This window comes from Leuciscus leuciscus (assembly GCF_965113295.1).
Source record: "Leuciscus leuciscus genome assembly, chromosome: 10".
In the NCBI taxonomy this organism is placed as follows: domain Eukaryota; kingdom Metazoa; phylum Chordata; class Actinopteri; order Cypriniformes; family Leuciscidae; genus Leuciscus; species Leuciscus leuciscus.
In genome coordinates this window covers 11,932,911-11,948,710 of record NC_138734.1, presented here as the reverse complement: position 1 = coordinate 11,948,710, position 15,800 = coordinate 11,932,911, and the positions used below count along the sequence as shown (strand labels likewise).

Here is a 15,800-nt window from a genome sequence, read left to right as displayed (position 1 = left end):
CAGTCAATACAACTATAACTGCATACATACAAATTAGAGGTCGATCGATATTTGATTTTGCTAATATGGTATTAATATGCTTAAAGAAAGGCAATAAACAGTTCTTAGTGGGGCCAAGATAGAAACCACAAGAGTATATGTTGAATTAAATGCCAAATACAGTTAAATTGTGTAACCAAAATACAAATAATACATAATGATTCCAATTGTATATATATATATATATATAGAGAGAGAGAGAGAGAGAGAGAGAGAGAGAGAATAAAATTAAACAGAATAAAAAAAAACAACACTTATTCAACTTTTTTTTTTAAATGTCTTCCCTTAAAAGTCTGTGAACTCACCATGTATCATAGAGTTACTTGGAGAGATCAGAGTGTCCCATAAACAAACATTCCTATGGAGAAAGGGAAACATTTCCTTAAAGCATAATATACAGTCTATTTATATATATTTCTATTATATACAGTCTCTTTCAGTGTGACATTAAGATAAATCATTTAACTGACCTGCCATCGTTGGACTGTCCCGCTGTGGCGATCAGACTGGAGGATGTAATGAAGGCAAAATCACAGCAGCTTTTACTGTGGCACTGCCAGCTCTGAGACAGACACACAGATGATTATTACTTTACACATAAACTATCAAACCAATGACTATGATTAGTAAAATGATTAGTAAAGTTAGTTTCGGGAAAAGTTCAGATGACACATGCTTTGTTATTATACAGTATCTAATTCAAAGACACTGTTAAGTGTGGTCTTAATGTCACAATATGTGTATGCCTCTGTATAAAATATAGTCATTTAGAAAAAATAAACTGATTCTAGACATTTACAAGGTCATTATTTAACACGTTGAAGGCAGACGTTAGATGTTAGTGACCGTCGGTAACAGAAGGCGTGTGTGATACAAACACAAGGCTCTTACCAAATACGGTTTGGGGTTTGCGGAGGTCTGATTGACTTGCCAGAGGCTCAAAAAGCCCTCACCATCTGCAACGCCACACTGCACAGACAGAAAGAATGGAGGCATTTAAAGAGTGCAGACAGTATTTTAAGCTGCGTATTACATAATGATTCAAATGCAGTACAGAAGGAACAACCGGACGCCTTTTCCTCTCATTACATAACACCGCACAGACAATAATAAACACAGCACTGACATATTCACTCTATTCAATGAAAACAACAGCACAAATGAGCCTGGAAATTATTATACAATACATAAGTAACAGTTACCAGCGGTCAATATTTTTGCTGTGCATTTTTAATAAATGCTGTGTAAAATAAGCATTTAAGTTTATTACATTTATTATTGGTTATCAATAAATTGTATCATAAGTTGATATATTTAAAATTCTTAACATGCAATTGTTTTAATACATTTTTATTGTGTAATTATTTTTAAAAAGTACTTATAATTACATATGTAATTAAATAAAAAAAAGATGAAGTTTTATTAATAAGAAAAAAAGAAAAAGGAGAAGAATCGTTTTGGAATCGGAATCGTGAGGTGCCTTAAGATTCCCACCCCTACTATACAATGTTTTATTGCTTGTCTTTGTTGAATAATACAGAAGATAAAGAGCTTAAAAATAATCACATATTAAATCGCAATATTGGTAAAAAAAATCTGAATTCGGTTATTTTCCAAAATCGTTCAGCCCTATAATGGATGCTTCAATACCTTGTTGCCCTGTGAGTTGAAATAGAGACGTGTGACCCGAGCGTTTCCGGCCTGTCTGAAACAGATCAGCTGCTGTGGACGATTCCACTCAAACATCCTCACACTGCCGTCCTGAGCTCCCGTCATATCTGCAGACATCACAAAGAAGTCAACTGGAGTTTCATCAAAACCCTACAGTGTTTGTGTGTGAAATAAGAGACACTTACAGTACTGATAGATGGGATGAGACGTCATTCTCTTCACGTTATTCAGGTTCCTCTTCATGATCTGACAGAAATGACACACACAGTTAAACACACCAGAGATTCTCTCAAACACACACACACAAAACACAATTTATTCATATTTTACAGTACAATTCACAATACTATATAGTCTGATTTAGCAAATGATTTGTTTGTATAGTTCATTTCAAATGAACCATAAATGAATGAATAAATGACAGTGTCATTAGCATATGATACCATCCCTGTTCCATATACCACCACAATACTCTTTGTGCAAAGCATTCAAATGATTGTTTTTGTGTTAGATCTTTGTTAATAGTTTGTATGAATTTCACATTCAAAATGATAACGCATTCAATTCTGATAACTGTTTGACTCCTTGAATTGATCAGTAGCATGTAGGGCTTGCTACTACAGTTTGAAAGTAGTTTCCCCATGTTGATTGTGTCATCTTTATCAACTGTGAATGAGAACAGATTGGAGGCTGATGACGCAGGTCTGTACCTTGGGCCGCTCGGACTGTCTGCGGTTTACTCCACCACCTCCAAACGCTCTTATCAGCTCAATACAGACTCATCAAGAGCTCTGTTGAGACCACGACTCACTGTTTGTATCAGCAGAACTGCTGATAACAGCCAAAAGAAAACACTCAGTAGCCGCTCTTCATCTGTGGTTGGAGATCTGTGGGAACGTGACCGGCATGAACCTGCTTCAGTGTGCGCGTATGTACAGTGGGGCCCAAAATCTGAGACGACTAGTAAAAATACTTGGTTTTCTAATATAATACAAACTTTTACATTACAAATGATATTCTTTGCTTAAAGCGTAACTCTCGGCAAAATGCAACCTAGGGTCTTTTTGTGAATCTTAAACTTTCGTTTAAGCATAATTAGAATGGAAACGCCACTTTTAAGTTTGACCGTATTTTCGTTTTCGGTCAAATTGCCTTTTGAATGGGAGTGCTTGGGGAACGACTATGATAGCATCAAAATCGCTATTTTTAAAACACTAAGGCTCGACACAACATGAAACTTTGCTCGAAGTATCACCAGGGGCTCTACACATGAACTCGAGCATTGAGAACATTGTGTACACAAAGTTTACTAAAAATAAAGATTTCGAACAACTCACTGTCTCTGTGTCCGCCGGCATTTTGTCAGTCAAAAATAGTCGATCTCCGAATGCAACGTAACAGGGAGGAGAGTACATATGGAAAGCTCCTAAAGCTTATAAATTCACCGATAATTTGTTGTTTTGTCGTGAGTGAAAATCAATATTGACTGTGTATTTGAAATAGGATCCTCATATAAGAAACAATACTAAAATTCAGTTAGTTCATTCGCATTCGGAGATCGACTATTTTTGACTGACAAAATGCCGGCGGACGGAAACAACAACAGCCAGTGAGTTGTTCAAAATCTTTTTTTTTTTTTTTACTTTGTGTACACAAACAATGTTCTCAATGCTAGAGTTCATGTGTAGATACTTCGAGCAAAGTTTCATGTTGTGTCGAGCCTTCTTAGTGTTTTAAAAATAGTGATTTTTGATGCTATCATAGTCACACTCCCATTCAAAAGGCAATTTGACCGAAAACGAAAATACAGTCAAACTTAAAAGTGGCGTTTCCATTCTAATTATGCTTTTAAATGAAAGTTTGCCTCGGGGAGATTAACAAAAAGACCCTATGTTGCATTTTGGCGAGAGTTACGCTTTAACTACTTGAGTGAATAGTTAAATTGAAAAAAAGAACATGAATTAATTTGAGTATTTGGTTTGCTTCATTTTGGTTTACAGTACCGAAACCAGAGGATCATGTTCTCCAGCATGAATTAAGAACCTTTTGAAGAGCATCTTATGCTTCAGTACAAGCAATACAATTTGACCTTCTGTGCAAAAGATGTCCACAGATGTACAAATAAACTAAAATAGCCTAGAAATTTAATTTTTTCTTCATTTTATATAATATATAAATTTAAAATGTCTTTCGTTTTAAAGGGGCTAAGTAACCATTTTCATGTATTAATTGCTTTTTTATTGTCAACGTGTGAACAGCTTGTAACAAAACTCCCCCAGACCTTCCCCAACTCCCTAGGTTGCCAATGAAAGCCTGTAGACTGATTTTTATGTTAAGGACTCGGGCCGGTTTTGCCGGGGAAATTAAAAGGATGTGACGTTTACGTGCGCTACCGAGAGCCTCTTTGCGTTCTGTGATGCATAAAACGAATGCTTAATACAATATTCAGGATAATGCCGAAAGAGCCATTCTGTACTATAATGTCAATGTGTCATGCAAAGAAAATGGATTAATTCTAGACCTAAGTCTACAGTCTAAAATATACTGTAAAGTTACACTGTTATGAAAGTTTGATTGTAATGACCTCATCTGTTGACATGATGCTGGTGAACTGCAGAGCTCATGCAAACATATGATGATGACCATGCTTTCTTAACTGCAGTTTTCTAACCACTGTTATTGTTATTGAGAGGAAAGCACGAAGCACATATTTACATATTCTTCTAAACGTCGCTCTCAGCAGCATGGACGGCGGTAGGATGTTTGTTAATAGTATGTTGCTACAAAGGTAGTATATTGCTGAAATAGTAATAGTATATTAATATTAGCATATTGCTGCAAACTTCTTTTTACTTTGCGAAGAACTCCTTGAATTGCGTTCAGTCTCTTGTAGGTTACGTGTGCACTGTGCACGAGTGTGAACACGAAAAAATAAGTTGCTGGCTGCAATTCACTTAACGGCCACCAGTGTCAGCAATGACAAGGGTTTCAGAATTCTACATACAGTCTCCTTAAATTTTTCTAAATCTTAAAATGCTCTTTATTTACAGATTTAGTAAAAAAAAAATATCCTCAATGAGATCTGAAACTTGTTGGTCATGACATAATGTTACAATTAGTATTAAAATATTTTCTTTTTGTTTGTCAGAATTGTGTTTGTTTGATAGCGTGTGCCAGCTTTCACAGATATTTCATAAGTTAAAATGTGTTATTTTCATTAAAAATTGATGTAAGATTTTTCTGGTTAGACAGGCCTGGGAAATAAAATTGGGTTTAAAGATTGATTTAGATAGTTGGGAAGAATGCCCTTGGAACATGCACGTTCTACATGTATATAATAAAGGATCTTCATTTTCCATTCTCCAATTTGTTAACTTTCTTTAATGCAGTTTATTTACAGACAGGAAACAGTCTAACATACCACACTGGCACCCATGCTGGTCTGCCCACTGCCCAACCAGGGCATGGAGGAGGACGCTGCCATCTGCTGGGGGGCAAAGGGACCGGCGCTGGCCTGGGCGATGTTGGTGTGAGACGAGCGGTAATCCACATCATCAGAGCTACACAGAGAAAACAAGATGCTCATAGCAATCCTTTCAAAGCTGTCAGCTGAATGTTCCAAACACACAGACAGGTGACAAACCTGCGAGACTCCTTGTCAAATTCTTCTCCGATCCAGGTGTAAGGCTGAGCTGCGAGCAGCGTGGACACGTCCACTTCCTGGACATCATGAGTGGACGCCAGCACTATTTCATTAGTGTTAGCCTGAGATAAGAACACAAACACAAGTTAAATGAGATGTTAAAACATGATTTTTATATTGATCTTTTGGAAGACTTGTAGTATTCAGCAATAAAAAAAAGCATTGTTGAGAGAAGAGAAAAAAACAAGTCACATCAGTTTATAAGTCGCATTTTATCACATTCAGAAATACAGTACCTGTCAAAAGTTTGAAACATAAATTTTTGTTAATGTTTAAGAAAGTTTCTTATGCTCACCAAGCCTTTATTTGATCAAAATGAAGTAAACGTTAATATTGCTAAATATTATTACAAATTAATAAAATAACTGTTTTCTATTTGAATATATTTCAAAATGTAATTTTTTCCTATGATGGAAACGACTCTGCAAAAAAGACCGTCCCCCTTCAGCCCCCCTTTGTACTTGCATTTAAATTAATAATTTGATATAATGCACTTATTGTGAATGTGTGTGTACATGTTTTTTAAATTGTACTTGGATTTTCTTTTTTTTTTGCATGTAAGTACAGCTGTAATTTCTGTAATTACACCTTAACCCACCATTAAACCTAACCATACCACCAAACCTGCCCTAACCTTACCCATTCCCCACCTTAACAGCAGCAAAATTGTTTTGCAATAAATTATGAACACAATAAGAACACTGTACATATTTTCTGCTGTAAGTACATAGTAGTTAAAGACACCTAAAATAAAGTATGATCAAAGATTCAACGTGTAGTAGTCCACTGGAAAAACTCATGGGATATTGGAATATTATCATGGAAAACTAGTTGAGCAGCTCACAAAACAAAATACAAATCCGACATAAGACTTAGTCTAAATTTATGGGCTCACATTCGGCACTCATTTATAGTGGAAACAAGGCTTTTTACTTCACTAGTGCCCCAGTATCCCCAATAAAAAAAAATAGTTGAGCTACATGCACATGCATTTGGAGTCCTTCACATGCAGTTTGAGTAATTAATTATGAACTAATCAACAATGAAAACTGTTTTCACAACATTTAGCTTATTAACATATGGCTGCCCACATTTACATATCAACATCTTTTAAGTATTCAGAAACTTGGTCTGCTCCGATCAACAACTGCCAGTTAATAACAGTTGTGTTAAAGTTACATTAGCAAAAACAGTGTGATGACTTCTAAAAGTCTGAGAGAAAGCAGTCAAAGGTCACGAAAAAGTGAATTTCAACCTTTATTGTGTAGAAAACTAATATTAAAAGTGGACATTAAAAGTGGAAAAACAAACAAAACAACAACTTCCAAATGTCTAGAACAGACTCTGTCTATAATAGAACTAGAGATCGAAATTTCCTAACCTTGTTAATGGCAAATGCCATGATGATGTCAGATTCTTTATGGATGATTTTTGCTTTGCCTCCAGGGTAACCCATATCAGCCTCCACCTGTAACATAACACACACACACATAAACACACACTCACATTAGTCGGTTCTGCTGCTCTGCTGTTTTTTTAATATTTTCCCAATCACATCCACACACACACACAGCAGCATTAGCAGGAAGTTTGCTGACATGCAGATGAGACCATGTACACACCTCCACAGAAGGCAAAACATGAATTAATCGCTGTTATTGCTTGATCTTCAAAAAAGGTGTCTGAAGCAGAATCCGTCTGATAAACCACTTTCAGTGCCGTCGGTGGTTAGTGAGGAAGAGCAGTGCTGAGCCAGACGAGTTAGGGAACGTGAGGAAAGAGACGAACGTGTGTGTGTGTGTGTGAGGTCACAGAAGGTTAACAGAGGACAGAAGCTTAAAGCTTTAAGAGGGTTTCACAGAGAGACGAGTCCCATTCTGTGTCTCAGTACCTTGTTGGTTTTGCGAGCTCCAGTAATGCCGTTTTGTATGAGGTGGTCCACATGATCATCTAAAGACTACACAATACACACCACAACACACACAAACATTAACAAACACACACGGGGCACAGCACAAAAACACATGCACGAGTGATAGACAGATGGAGAAAAAACAAATGAAATAATAAAGAGCAAAATGAATCTCATTTGGAGCTTCGTCAGAGAGAGATGGTTTTGAGATAACATGCACATTCCCTCCAGTGTCTGTGTCAGTACTTACCCTCAACATATAAGATGGCTACTTTCTAAAGTTCTATATTTTTTTATTATACCACATGATAAACATCTTAAATAAATAAATAAATCTCTTGAAGTTCCTCCATACCTTTAATGACAATTAAATCTCAGCAGTCATACATTTTGGATTTGGACTGTTTTATATTGTCTTTTTAATGATTGTATGCAGGCCCCACCCTCTATATTACATAATTCTGGCAACAGCTGTATTTAACCCTCATTCTACAGGGTGATCTGCCACAGTCATATCACCCTGTAGCCCAAGACTGGTTTCCCACTGAAGCTAAGCAGGGCTGAGCCTGGTCAGTACCTGGATGGGAGACATTCTGGGAAAACCAGGTTGCTGCTGGAAGAGGTGTTAGTGAGGCCAGTAGAGGTGCTCACCCTGTGGTCTGTGTGGGTCCTAACGCCCCAGTAAAGTGACGGGGACATTATACTGACAAAGAGCACCGTCCTTCGGATTGGACGTTAAACCGAGATCCTGACTCTCTGTGGTCATTAAAAATCCCAGGATGTCCTTCGAAAAAGAGTAGGGGTGTAACCTGGCATCCTGGCCAAACTTGCCCATTGGCCCAAGGTCTCCTCTCCACCAGTAAGCTGGTGTGTGGTGGACTATCTGGCCCAATATGGCTGCCGTCGCATCATCCAGGTGGATGCTGCACATTGGTGGTGGTTGAGGAGATTCCCCCCACATGTAAAGTGCTTTGAGTACCCAGAAAAGCGCTATATAAATGTAACAAATGATTCTGGCCCCCATCCCTTTCATTACCCAACTCCTACATTGCCCCACCCCTTTGACTGTTGCAGTTTGGCAGCACCTATTCAATTCCTTCACTCTGGTCCCACTTATTGCATTACATCTCATCTATCCCAGCACAATTTGTTGTCTAAAGGTGAAGGCACTGTTGTTCTACAAATTTTCACAGGAGAAATCCAGTCATTTCAATTGGAATTCAATTGGACCTTTTTGGTCACAAAATTTCGCTAATGTGACCACAACTTCAACCCCTTTCATTGCATCACAATGGCTTCACTCCTCATCTTTACTCCTGCTTTATTCCCACAATTTTGCTACCTAACTCTGGCCCACCTCACTCCACTCACCATTCTTCACCTGGTTCCACTCCTTTAACTACCTCACATAAAGTGATAGTTCACCCAAAAATGAAAATTAGCCAATGATTTACTCATTCTTTCAGACGAATACAATCAGAGTTATATTAAAAAATGTCCTGGCTCTTCCAAGCTTCATAATGGCAGTAGATGGCTGGAAGTCCATAAAAGCACATCTATTGATGATTGTCTATTGAGCTAGTCAATCTATTGAGCTAGTTATTTTAGTCGATAAAGTTTTAAATATGGATACTGCCATTATGAAGCTTGGAAGAGCCAGGACATTTTTTAATATAACTCCGATTGTATTCGTTTGAAAGAAGAATGTCATATACACCTAGGATGGCTTCAGGGTGAGTAAATTATGGCCTAATTTTCATTTTTGGGTGAACTATCCCTTTAAGGGGCTTTCGCACCGGGTAGTTCTAGGAACTTAGCTTTAGGAACTAGCCACCAGGGTGGTTCCCCGAGAACTAATGGTTCCCTTAGGAACATTTTCCTGGTCGCATTTGCACCGCCAGTAGGAACTCTGAAGTGACGACACACTTGTTGTTGTGACTTTTATTTTGACGGCGTGGAGAACGCCAGCCAAATCCTGAGCAAACAAACAGTGCTCGCATTCTCCATGTTCATTAGTTTACGATCTGTCTAACAGTCCTGTATAATATGAGATTAGATACAACTGCTATACATTGAAAGTAGACAGTATATGAAAAGGTATTAGCGTTTGCCGTGTGGTTGATGTCCAGTGTTGCTAGATGAGCAGAACTGCATAATAATGCTTCGCTTGGTCCTCTCAAAGTTGCGTTGGATTTTCTCCTCAGTGTAAAGGTTAAAAGGCCCATCTATCACTGTTTTCCATGTTCGTAGAGTTAGTTTCTGGAGTAAATATAAAAAAAAAATGGCGGGTGCTGGTGTCTCGTATACGTTCGGCCAATCAGCGTACACTAACGTCCCTGATAGTTCCTATAGTGCTGGTTTAGACCCTACTATGAAGTAGGAGCTAAATTAGTTCCTCCAAAAGGAGTTCCTAGAACTAAAATCGTTCCTAGTTCCTGTGGTGCAAACACGCCAAAATACGGGTACTTCCGCCAGTAGTTTTAGGAACTATGAAAAAGTTCCTTTGTTGCTAAAGCCCCTTTAGTGTTTTGGTATATCTCACTCTATGACTGGCCCTTCCCCTTTAAATATTCACCCCATTTATTCATCAGTGTGTGGTCGCACCCCTGTGTTCTGTAGTTACCTCACTCTGCTTCCTTTTCTTAGTGAAGATGTATCGAATCAAAGTCTCCTGAAGCACCTCCTGTTTGACCAAGAAATGCCACAGGCGGCGAGCAGGGAAGGAGAGATGGTGCTTTGACCTGAAGAGAAAAAAAAAAAAAGCATGAACATTTGTTCACACATTTGCATAATTATTTAAATATTCTGTAATTCTTTGGTGTAATTGAGCGATTTGGCGCAAGTACTCACTTGAACGGTGTGTTCTCTGGCTCTAGCATGGCTTTGTGTCGAAGTATAGCTGGCCCGCCGCCTGCACTCAGGTCCGTCGGGTAGGTGTTGATGTAGTTTGGTGGAGGGCCGTCAAATTTGTTAATCTTATCCAGAAGAATCTGTTCCCAGTTTTCCAGTGTCTTCAGCACAGCATTGGCCAGCGGAGATGTCACTGGCAACTCTAAGACAACACAAGGGAGGAAAGTTAATGATTTAATTTACTTTCTGCCAGTTTGCATGTTAGTTAGAGTACATTTCTACTACTCAAGTACCTGTAAAGTCCAGTCCTGTCAGGGGCAGGAACGTCTTGACATTGTTAAGGGCAAGTTTGACCATCACTAAGCGGATCAGAGACCAACTGCAAAAACACAAACACACAATCATCCTTCAGTCAACCAACTGACAGGATATACACATCCTGAACAGTGTCTTTAGCAGTACTAATTTTCATGAATGATTACAACTAATTTAGTCATTAACACATATTGTCATATTTCATTAATTTCTTTATCCACTGTTTTGCTGTGTTTTGTTCATTCATTTCAGTTTACAAAATGCATCACAGTGTTTAATTTAGTTTTACTTCTCCCTGTTACAGCCCTGCTTAACTCTTAGTTTGATGTGTTATAATCTCACCTGTAGGAGTTTGGATCGGAGTGTTCTGTCATCTGTGTGTCAGAGAGGAAGGCGTCATCATCATCCTCATCGTCACTAGCACCGCTCTCATCTGAATCATACAGCGCCCCGCTGTCAGAGAGAGGAAGGAAAGGCTGGAGGAAACACACAAAGAAAGCAATGAGACACTCTGACACATGCTTTCTAGATTCATAAACTGAATAAATAAAAAAAAAAGAGATTTGCATCAGTGTAAATAATTAGTTGTCGCGGTCTCACTTTGGCCACAAAGTAATCCCACATGCTGAGCTCAGGTGGGATGAACTTCTCCTTATATGTGGGCCGCTCTACAGGGACAGGAGGAGGTGTGGCTGGAGTCTCTTTAACGGGACGTCCAGGAACAAGCATGCGCATGTTAAACCTGCGTCGCTGTCGGTCCACGTCCTCAGCAGGAGGGGTCGGTGGAGGGACTGCTGAAGGACAGAGAAAAACAGAGAGTGAGAGGGCCATTCACTACCTACTGAATATAGCAGGAAAAGGAGAAAGAGGTATGTTTGGAATGGCATACAACCTACTACTTCAGAAAGAAAGTAGTATGCAGTGTGTGTACTGTTCACAGTATGCACAGAATACCCGGATAACCTACTATATGCCCAAATGTGCAATACAACAGTTCACAGAGAACAGAATACTGAATCTGAAGAAGATATTTTATAGAATGTCGGTTACCAAACTTTTGATGTACCCCATTGACTTCTATAATAGGAAATAAAAATACTATGGGGTACATCAACTGTTTGGTTACCAACATTCTTCAAAATATCTTCTTTTGTGTTCAGTAGAAGAAGAAAAATCATACAGGTTTGAAACAACTTGAGGTAGAGTAAAACATTTTTATTTTGAAGTGAATTATTCCTTTAATGCAATGCACTCAAATTGACCTTCAGGGGAATCTGAAGCAATATCTACAGCAATTTTTAACTTCAATCTCTTTCTTGACAAAATTTGATTAAAAAAAAAGCCAAATATTATAATTTTATTCCCAAGACTGCTAGAGAGGTAAAACGAAAAAGGAAAAAGTCAGGGTAATAGGCTAATGCACTCAATTTGAAATTGAAAACTGAAAGAGAAGACAGAGAAACTGAAGAATCCTATATGAACACACACTGATTCTAAAATGAGAGCAGATGGTCATGATTAAACACATCTACTGAACAGAGGTGGTTCATTACAGATGTTACTCTTCACAGTGGATCGTGCAGCTGGTTCATGGGTAATAAAGCTGAGAGGGTCCCTGTGATCTGACGGAGAGTACGAAGTGATATCAAACTGCTCACACACATACACACACAACACAGAACACTATCGAGAAAACAAACCTTCCCTGTTATCCCGTTTCACTTCATCAGGTACAAATAAATATAACAAACACAATAACATATTTGATACTTTCAAATCTTACTTCTTTTAATGAAATACTGCAGTATTTATTATAAATGAATAATCCAAGCACATCCTTTTTTTAAACTCTTGTGCCCTCGTAATCTTTAAATCAAAATAACTTCCCCTCACTCTTGCAATGACATCTCTGCAATGGCACAAGGGCAGGACAACCTGTCACTCACATGAGATCACAGCAATGGCAAACCACAATGATCCAACAATCCAATCAATTCCCAATGGACAAAATCAAGTCCCGCCCAACTATTTTTCTTGTTCGAGAAGCTGTTTCACAAATACGTCACAATAGGGAAGAAAAGACTATGGTAACTTTCAGCTTTACATGCCGACTAAAAGTACACTGTATGTTAAATACACATAACACAAACGGCTTTGAAAGAACTGCTGGCAAGTCACCGAGTTTTTAAATCTTTTATGATTGATTTGTTTATTTGTGGAATACACTATATTGGCAAAAGTATTGGGACACCCCTCCAAATCATTGAATTCAGGTGTTCCAATCACTTCCATGGGCCCAGTTGTATAAAATCAAGCACCTAGGCATGCAGACTACTTCTACAAACATTTGGGGAAGAATGGGTCGCTCTCGGGAGCTCAGTGAATTCAAACGTGGTACCGTGATAGGTTGCCAGCTGTGCAAGTCCATTCGTGAAATTTCCTCACTACTAAACATTCCACAGTCAACTGTTAGTGGTATTATAACAAAGTGGAAGCAATTGGGAGCAACAGAAACTCACAGAGCAGGGTCAGCGCATGCTGAGACTTTCTGCAGAGTCAAAAGCTACAGACCTCCAAACTTCGTGTGCCCTTCAGATTAGCTCAAGAACAGAGCTTCATGGAATAGGTTTCCACGGCCGAGCAGCTGCATCCAAGCCTTACATCACCAAGTGCAATGCAAAGCGTCGGATGCAGTGGTGTAAATCATGCCGCCACTGGACTCTAGATCAGTGGAGACGTGTTCTCGGGAGTGACGAATCACGCTCCTCTGTCCGGCAATCTGCTGACGAGTCTGGGTTTGGTAGTTGCCAGGAGAACGGTACTTGCCTGACTGCATTGTGCCAAGTGTAAAGTTTGGTGGAGGGGGGATTATGGTGTGGGGATGCTTCAGCATACCAAGACATTTTGGACAATTTCATGCTCCCAACTTAGTGGGAACAGTTTGGGGATGTTCCTGTTTCAACATGACTGCGCACCAGTGCACAAAGCAAGGTCCATAAAGACATGGATGAGCGAGTTTGGTGTGGAGGAAGTCGCCTGGCCTGCACAGAGTCCTGACCTCAACCCCATAGAACACCTTTGGGATGAATTAGAGCAGAGGACTGTGAGCCAGGCCTTCTCATCCAACATCAGTGCCTGACCTCACAAATGCGCTTTTAGAAGAATGGTCAAAATTTCCCATAAACACACTCCTAAACCTACTGGAAAGCCTTCCCAGAACAGTTGAAGCTGTTATAGCTGCAAAGGATGGGCCAACTGCATATTAAACACTACAGATTAAGAATGGGATGTCATTAAAGTTCATGTGCATGTAAAGGCAGACATTCCAAAACTTTTGGCAATATAGTGTATGTTTATGTTCAAAAATCTATTTGGTGGAACCAAACACATGATGACAATAATTTGATTATTGTCAAAAAATTTTTTTTAGATTTTTAAAAGTGAAAACCTGAAAAAGAACCAGTTTAGTCCCTAAAAGTGATTAAGATTGTGGTATTTCAGATCACTTTGTATTATCATTGATGAGGTGGGGGATGTTACAAACCAAACACAGAAACACATATAACTAAAAGCTTTCATTTTCAAACAGAGTTTTGAAATGCTGCTTACAGTACACAGTATGAAGTCTAGTATCTCATCTCTTCAGGTGTCTGGTGTTAAAAAGACTCTCTCTTTCTCTGTATTTATGAGTCTTCTTTTGAGCTGAAAGGCATTTCATTAGCATTTAAAGCACATTTTGATTCTGGTAGTGTGGAATGTTTATCTCAAATGTAAAGGAGGACACATCTGAAGAGAAGAATCGCCTCATAACATCATCCTTCAGAAGTCGTGTTCAAAGAGAAATTCCTGCAGTAAGAGTCTGTGAGTGAGTGGGGGGTTATTTTGGAACAAAGAGCTGATATGAAAAAACAGACAGATTAAATTGACTGTGTTGATGATCAAAGGATCTGCTCTTTGAGCAATGCCAGAGAACACCTTGACAAAATGCCACGAGCCGACAAGTATGAAAACAAAACCCTTAATCACTTTTTTTTTGTTTGTTTGTTTTATGAATGTGGACCTTTATTGTGACACCTAAGGCACTTTCAAGTCAAGTTTAGAAATGCTAGATTTTGGAAATAACGACAACTAAAGGGACCATTTTCATCACTTTATAACATTTTCCTTGAAATGTATTTAAAAGTTAGCCATTAAAATGTTGATTCCAGCAAAAAATAATAATTTAGATATTCCTTTTTCTTACTTTCTGACCATTAGAATTAAATAGTCATTAATAGTGTAAGAGCTCTACATGTAAATTACATCTATTATGATTGGCTAACCTCTTTGTATGTGAAATGACAACGCCCTCACCAAGTTGCTGACTAGCCATTTTAATGTGGACGATCCTACGTAAATGAGCTCATGGTTGTGATGGTGTAAACCATGACAATTACCGAACAAACCATTTTTGCAGCTTAATTTCAGTAGTCTGGATGGACTGGGGGAAAGCTTACAGTTACAACAGCAATAACATGTCTACCAGTGTTGTTATTGTTAACTAAAAATAAATTTGATAAAAAAATTGATGAAAAACTAAAATTTAAATAAAAATGAATCAAAGATATAGAAATAAATGAAATTACTACATTCTTAAACTAAAACTAAAATGAAAATATAAAAAGTGAAGCACAAAAAAGGCATAATGAGTCATGCAAGCATGGCTAGGAATGTCAGACCAACTGCAACAATGAGTAATTAAAGACACTTTTTTGATTAGGCAAAACAGCTTTAATTGCTTATCACTTTCAGCCAATGGGTGGGTTGTTACCAAATTTCTGTTGTGTGGTCAGTGCGAGGTGACAATGACAAATTTTGGTGTCAATATGTCAAAGCATTGCAAGGTTACAGTCTCAGAATCAGCTTGGCATTGTGCCATCAATTTCGTTAATTCAAGAACAGTTTGGTTAATACAAATACCATATGTTTGCAGATATTTAGGCTTGCTACGATAGTCGGTGTTGATGGTGTTCAGAAGCAACACCGGTTACATCACTTGCCCATCGCGGCACCACCGCGCCCCCACCGTCGATTTGCTTTTTCTTTTTTTTTCTTTCTTATCATTTTAATATGTATATCATTTATCATAGAGAACAGACACTACAATTAAAAAAACGTAACGTTTCTGCTTAATAAATCGTGATCTGAACGAGAGTCGCAGCACAGATCCGCAGCAGGAGTCAGATTTCATTTATCACGAGAGCGAGGAACTGACTGATAAGGAGGACGAATATTTGGTGTCAAAGTGAAATGTAAAAGCGCCTATTTAAG

At 38.4% G+C, this 15,800-nt stretch overlaps 1 protein-coding gene across 7 annotated transcripts in view; it reads right to left on the bottom strand.

The window, feature by feature from the left end:
* The window catches only part of dmxl2 (Dmx-like 2), a 68,126-nt gene that overhangs the window by 3,058 nt on the left and 49,268 nt on the right, over nt 1–15,800 (bottom strand). For 2 of the 7 annotated variants that reach the window (XM_082182821.1, XM_082182823.1), the window contains 14 exons: nt 11,091–11,284; nt 10,833–10,966; nt 10,469–10,554; nt 10,176–10,377; nt 9,949–10,066; nt 7,305–7,370; nt 6,795–6,881; nt 5,354–5,475; nt 5,132–5,270; nt 1,896–1,956; nt 1,690–1,817; nt 931–1,008; nt 510–601; nt 345–397 (listed from right to left, as the gene is read on the bottom strand). In XM_082182821.1, coding sequence (XP_082038947.1) covers nt 345–397; nt 510–601; nt 931–1,008; nt 1,690–1,817; nt 1,896–1,956; nt 5,132–5,270; nt 5,354–5,475; nt 6,795–6,881; nt 7,305–7,370; nt 9,949–10,066; nt 10,176–10,377; nt 10,469–10,554; nt 10,833–10,966; nt 11,091–11,284 — 1,560 coding nt within the window. The remainder of the gene's footprint in view (nt 1–344; nt 398–509; nt 602–930; nt 1,009–1,689; nt 1,818–1,895; nt 1,957–5,131; nt 5,271–5,353; nt 5,476–6,794; nt 6,882–7,304; nt 7,371–9,948; nt 10,067–10,175; nt 10,378–10,468; nt 10,555–10,832; nt 10,967–11,090; nt 11,285–15,800) is intronic. The other 5 variants (XM_082182822.1, XM_082182824.1, XM_082182825.1 and 2 more) reach the window with 3 other exon arrangements.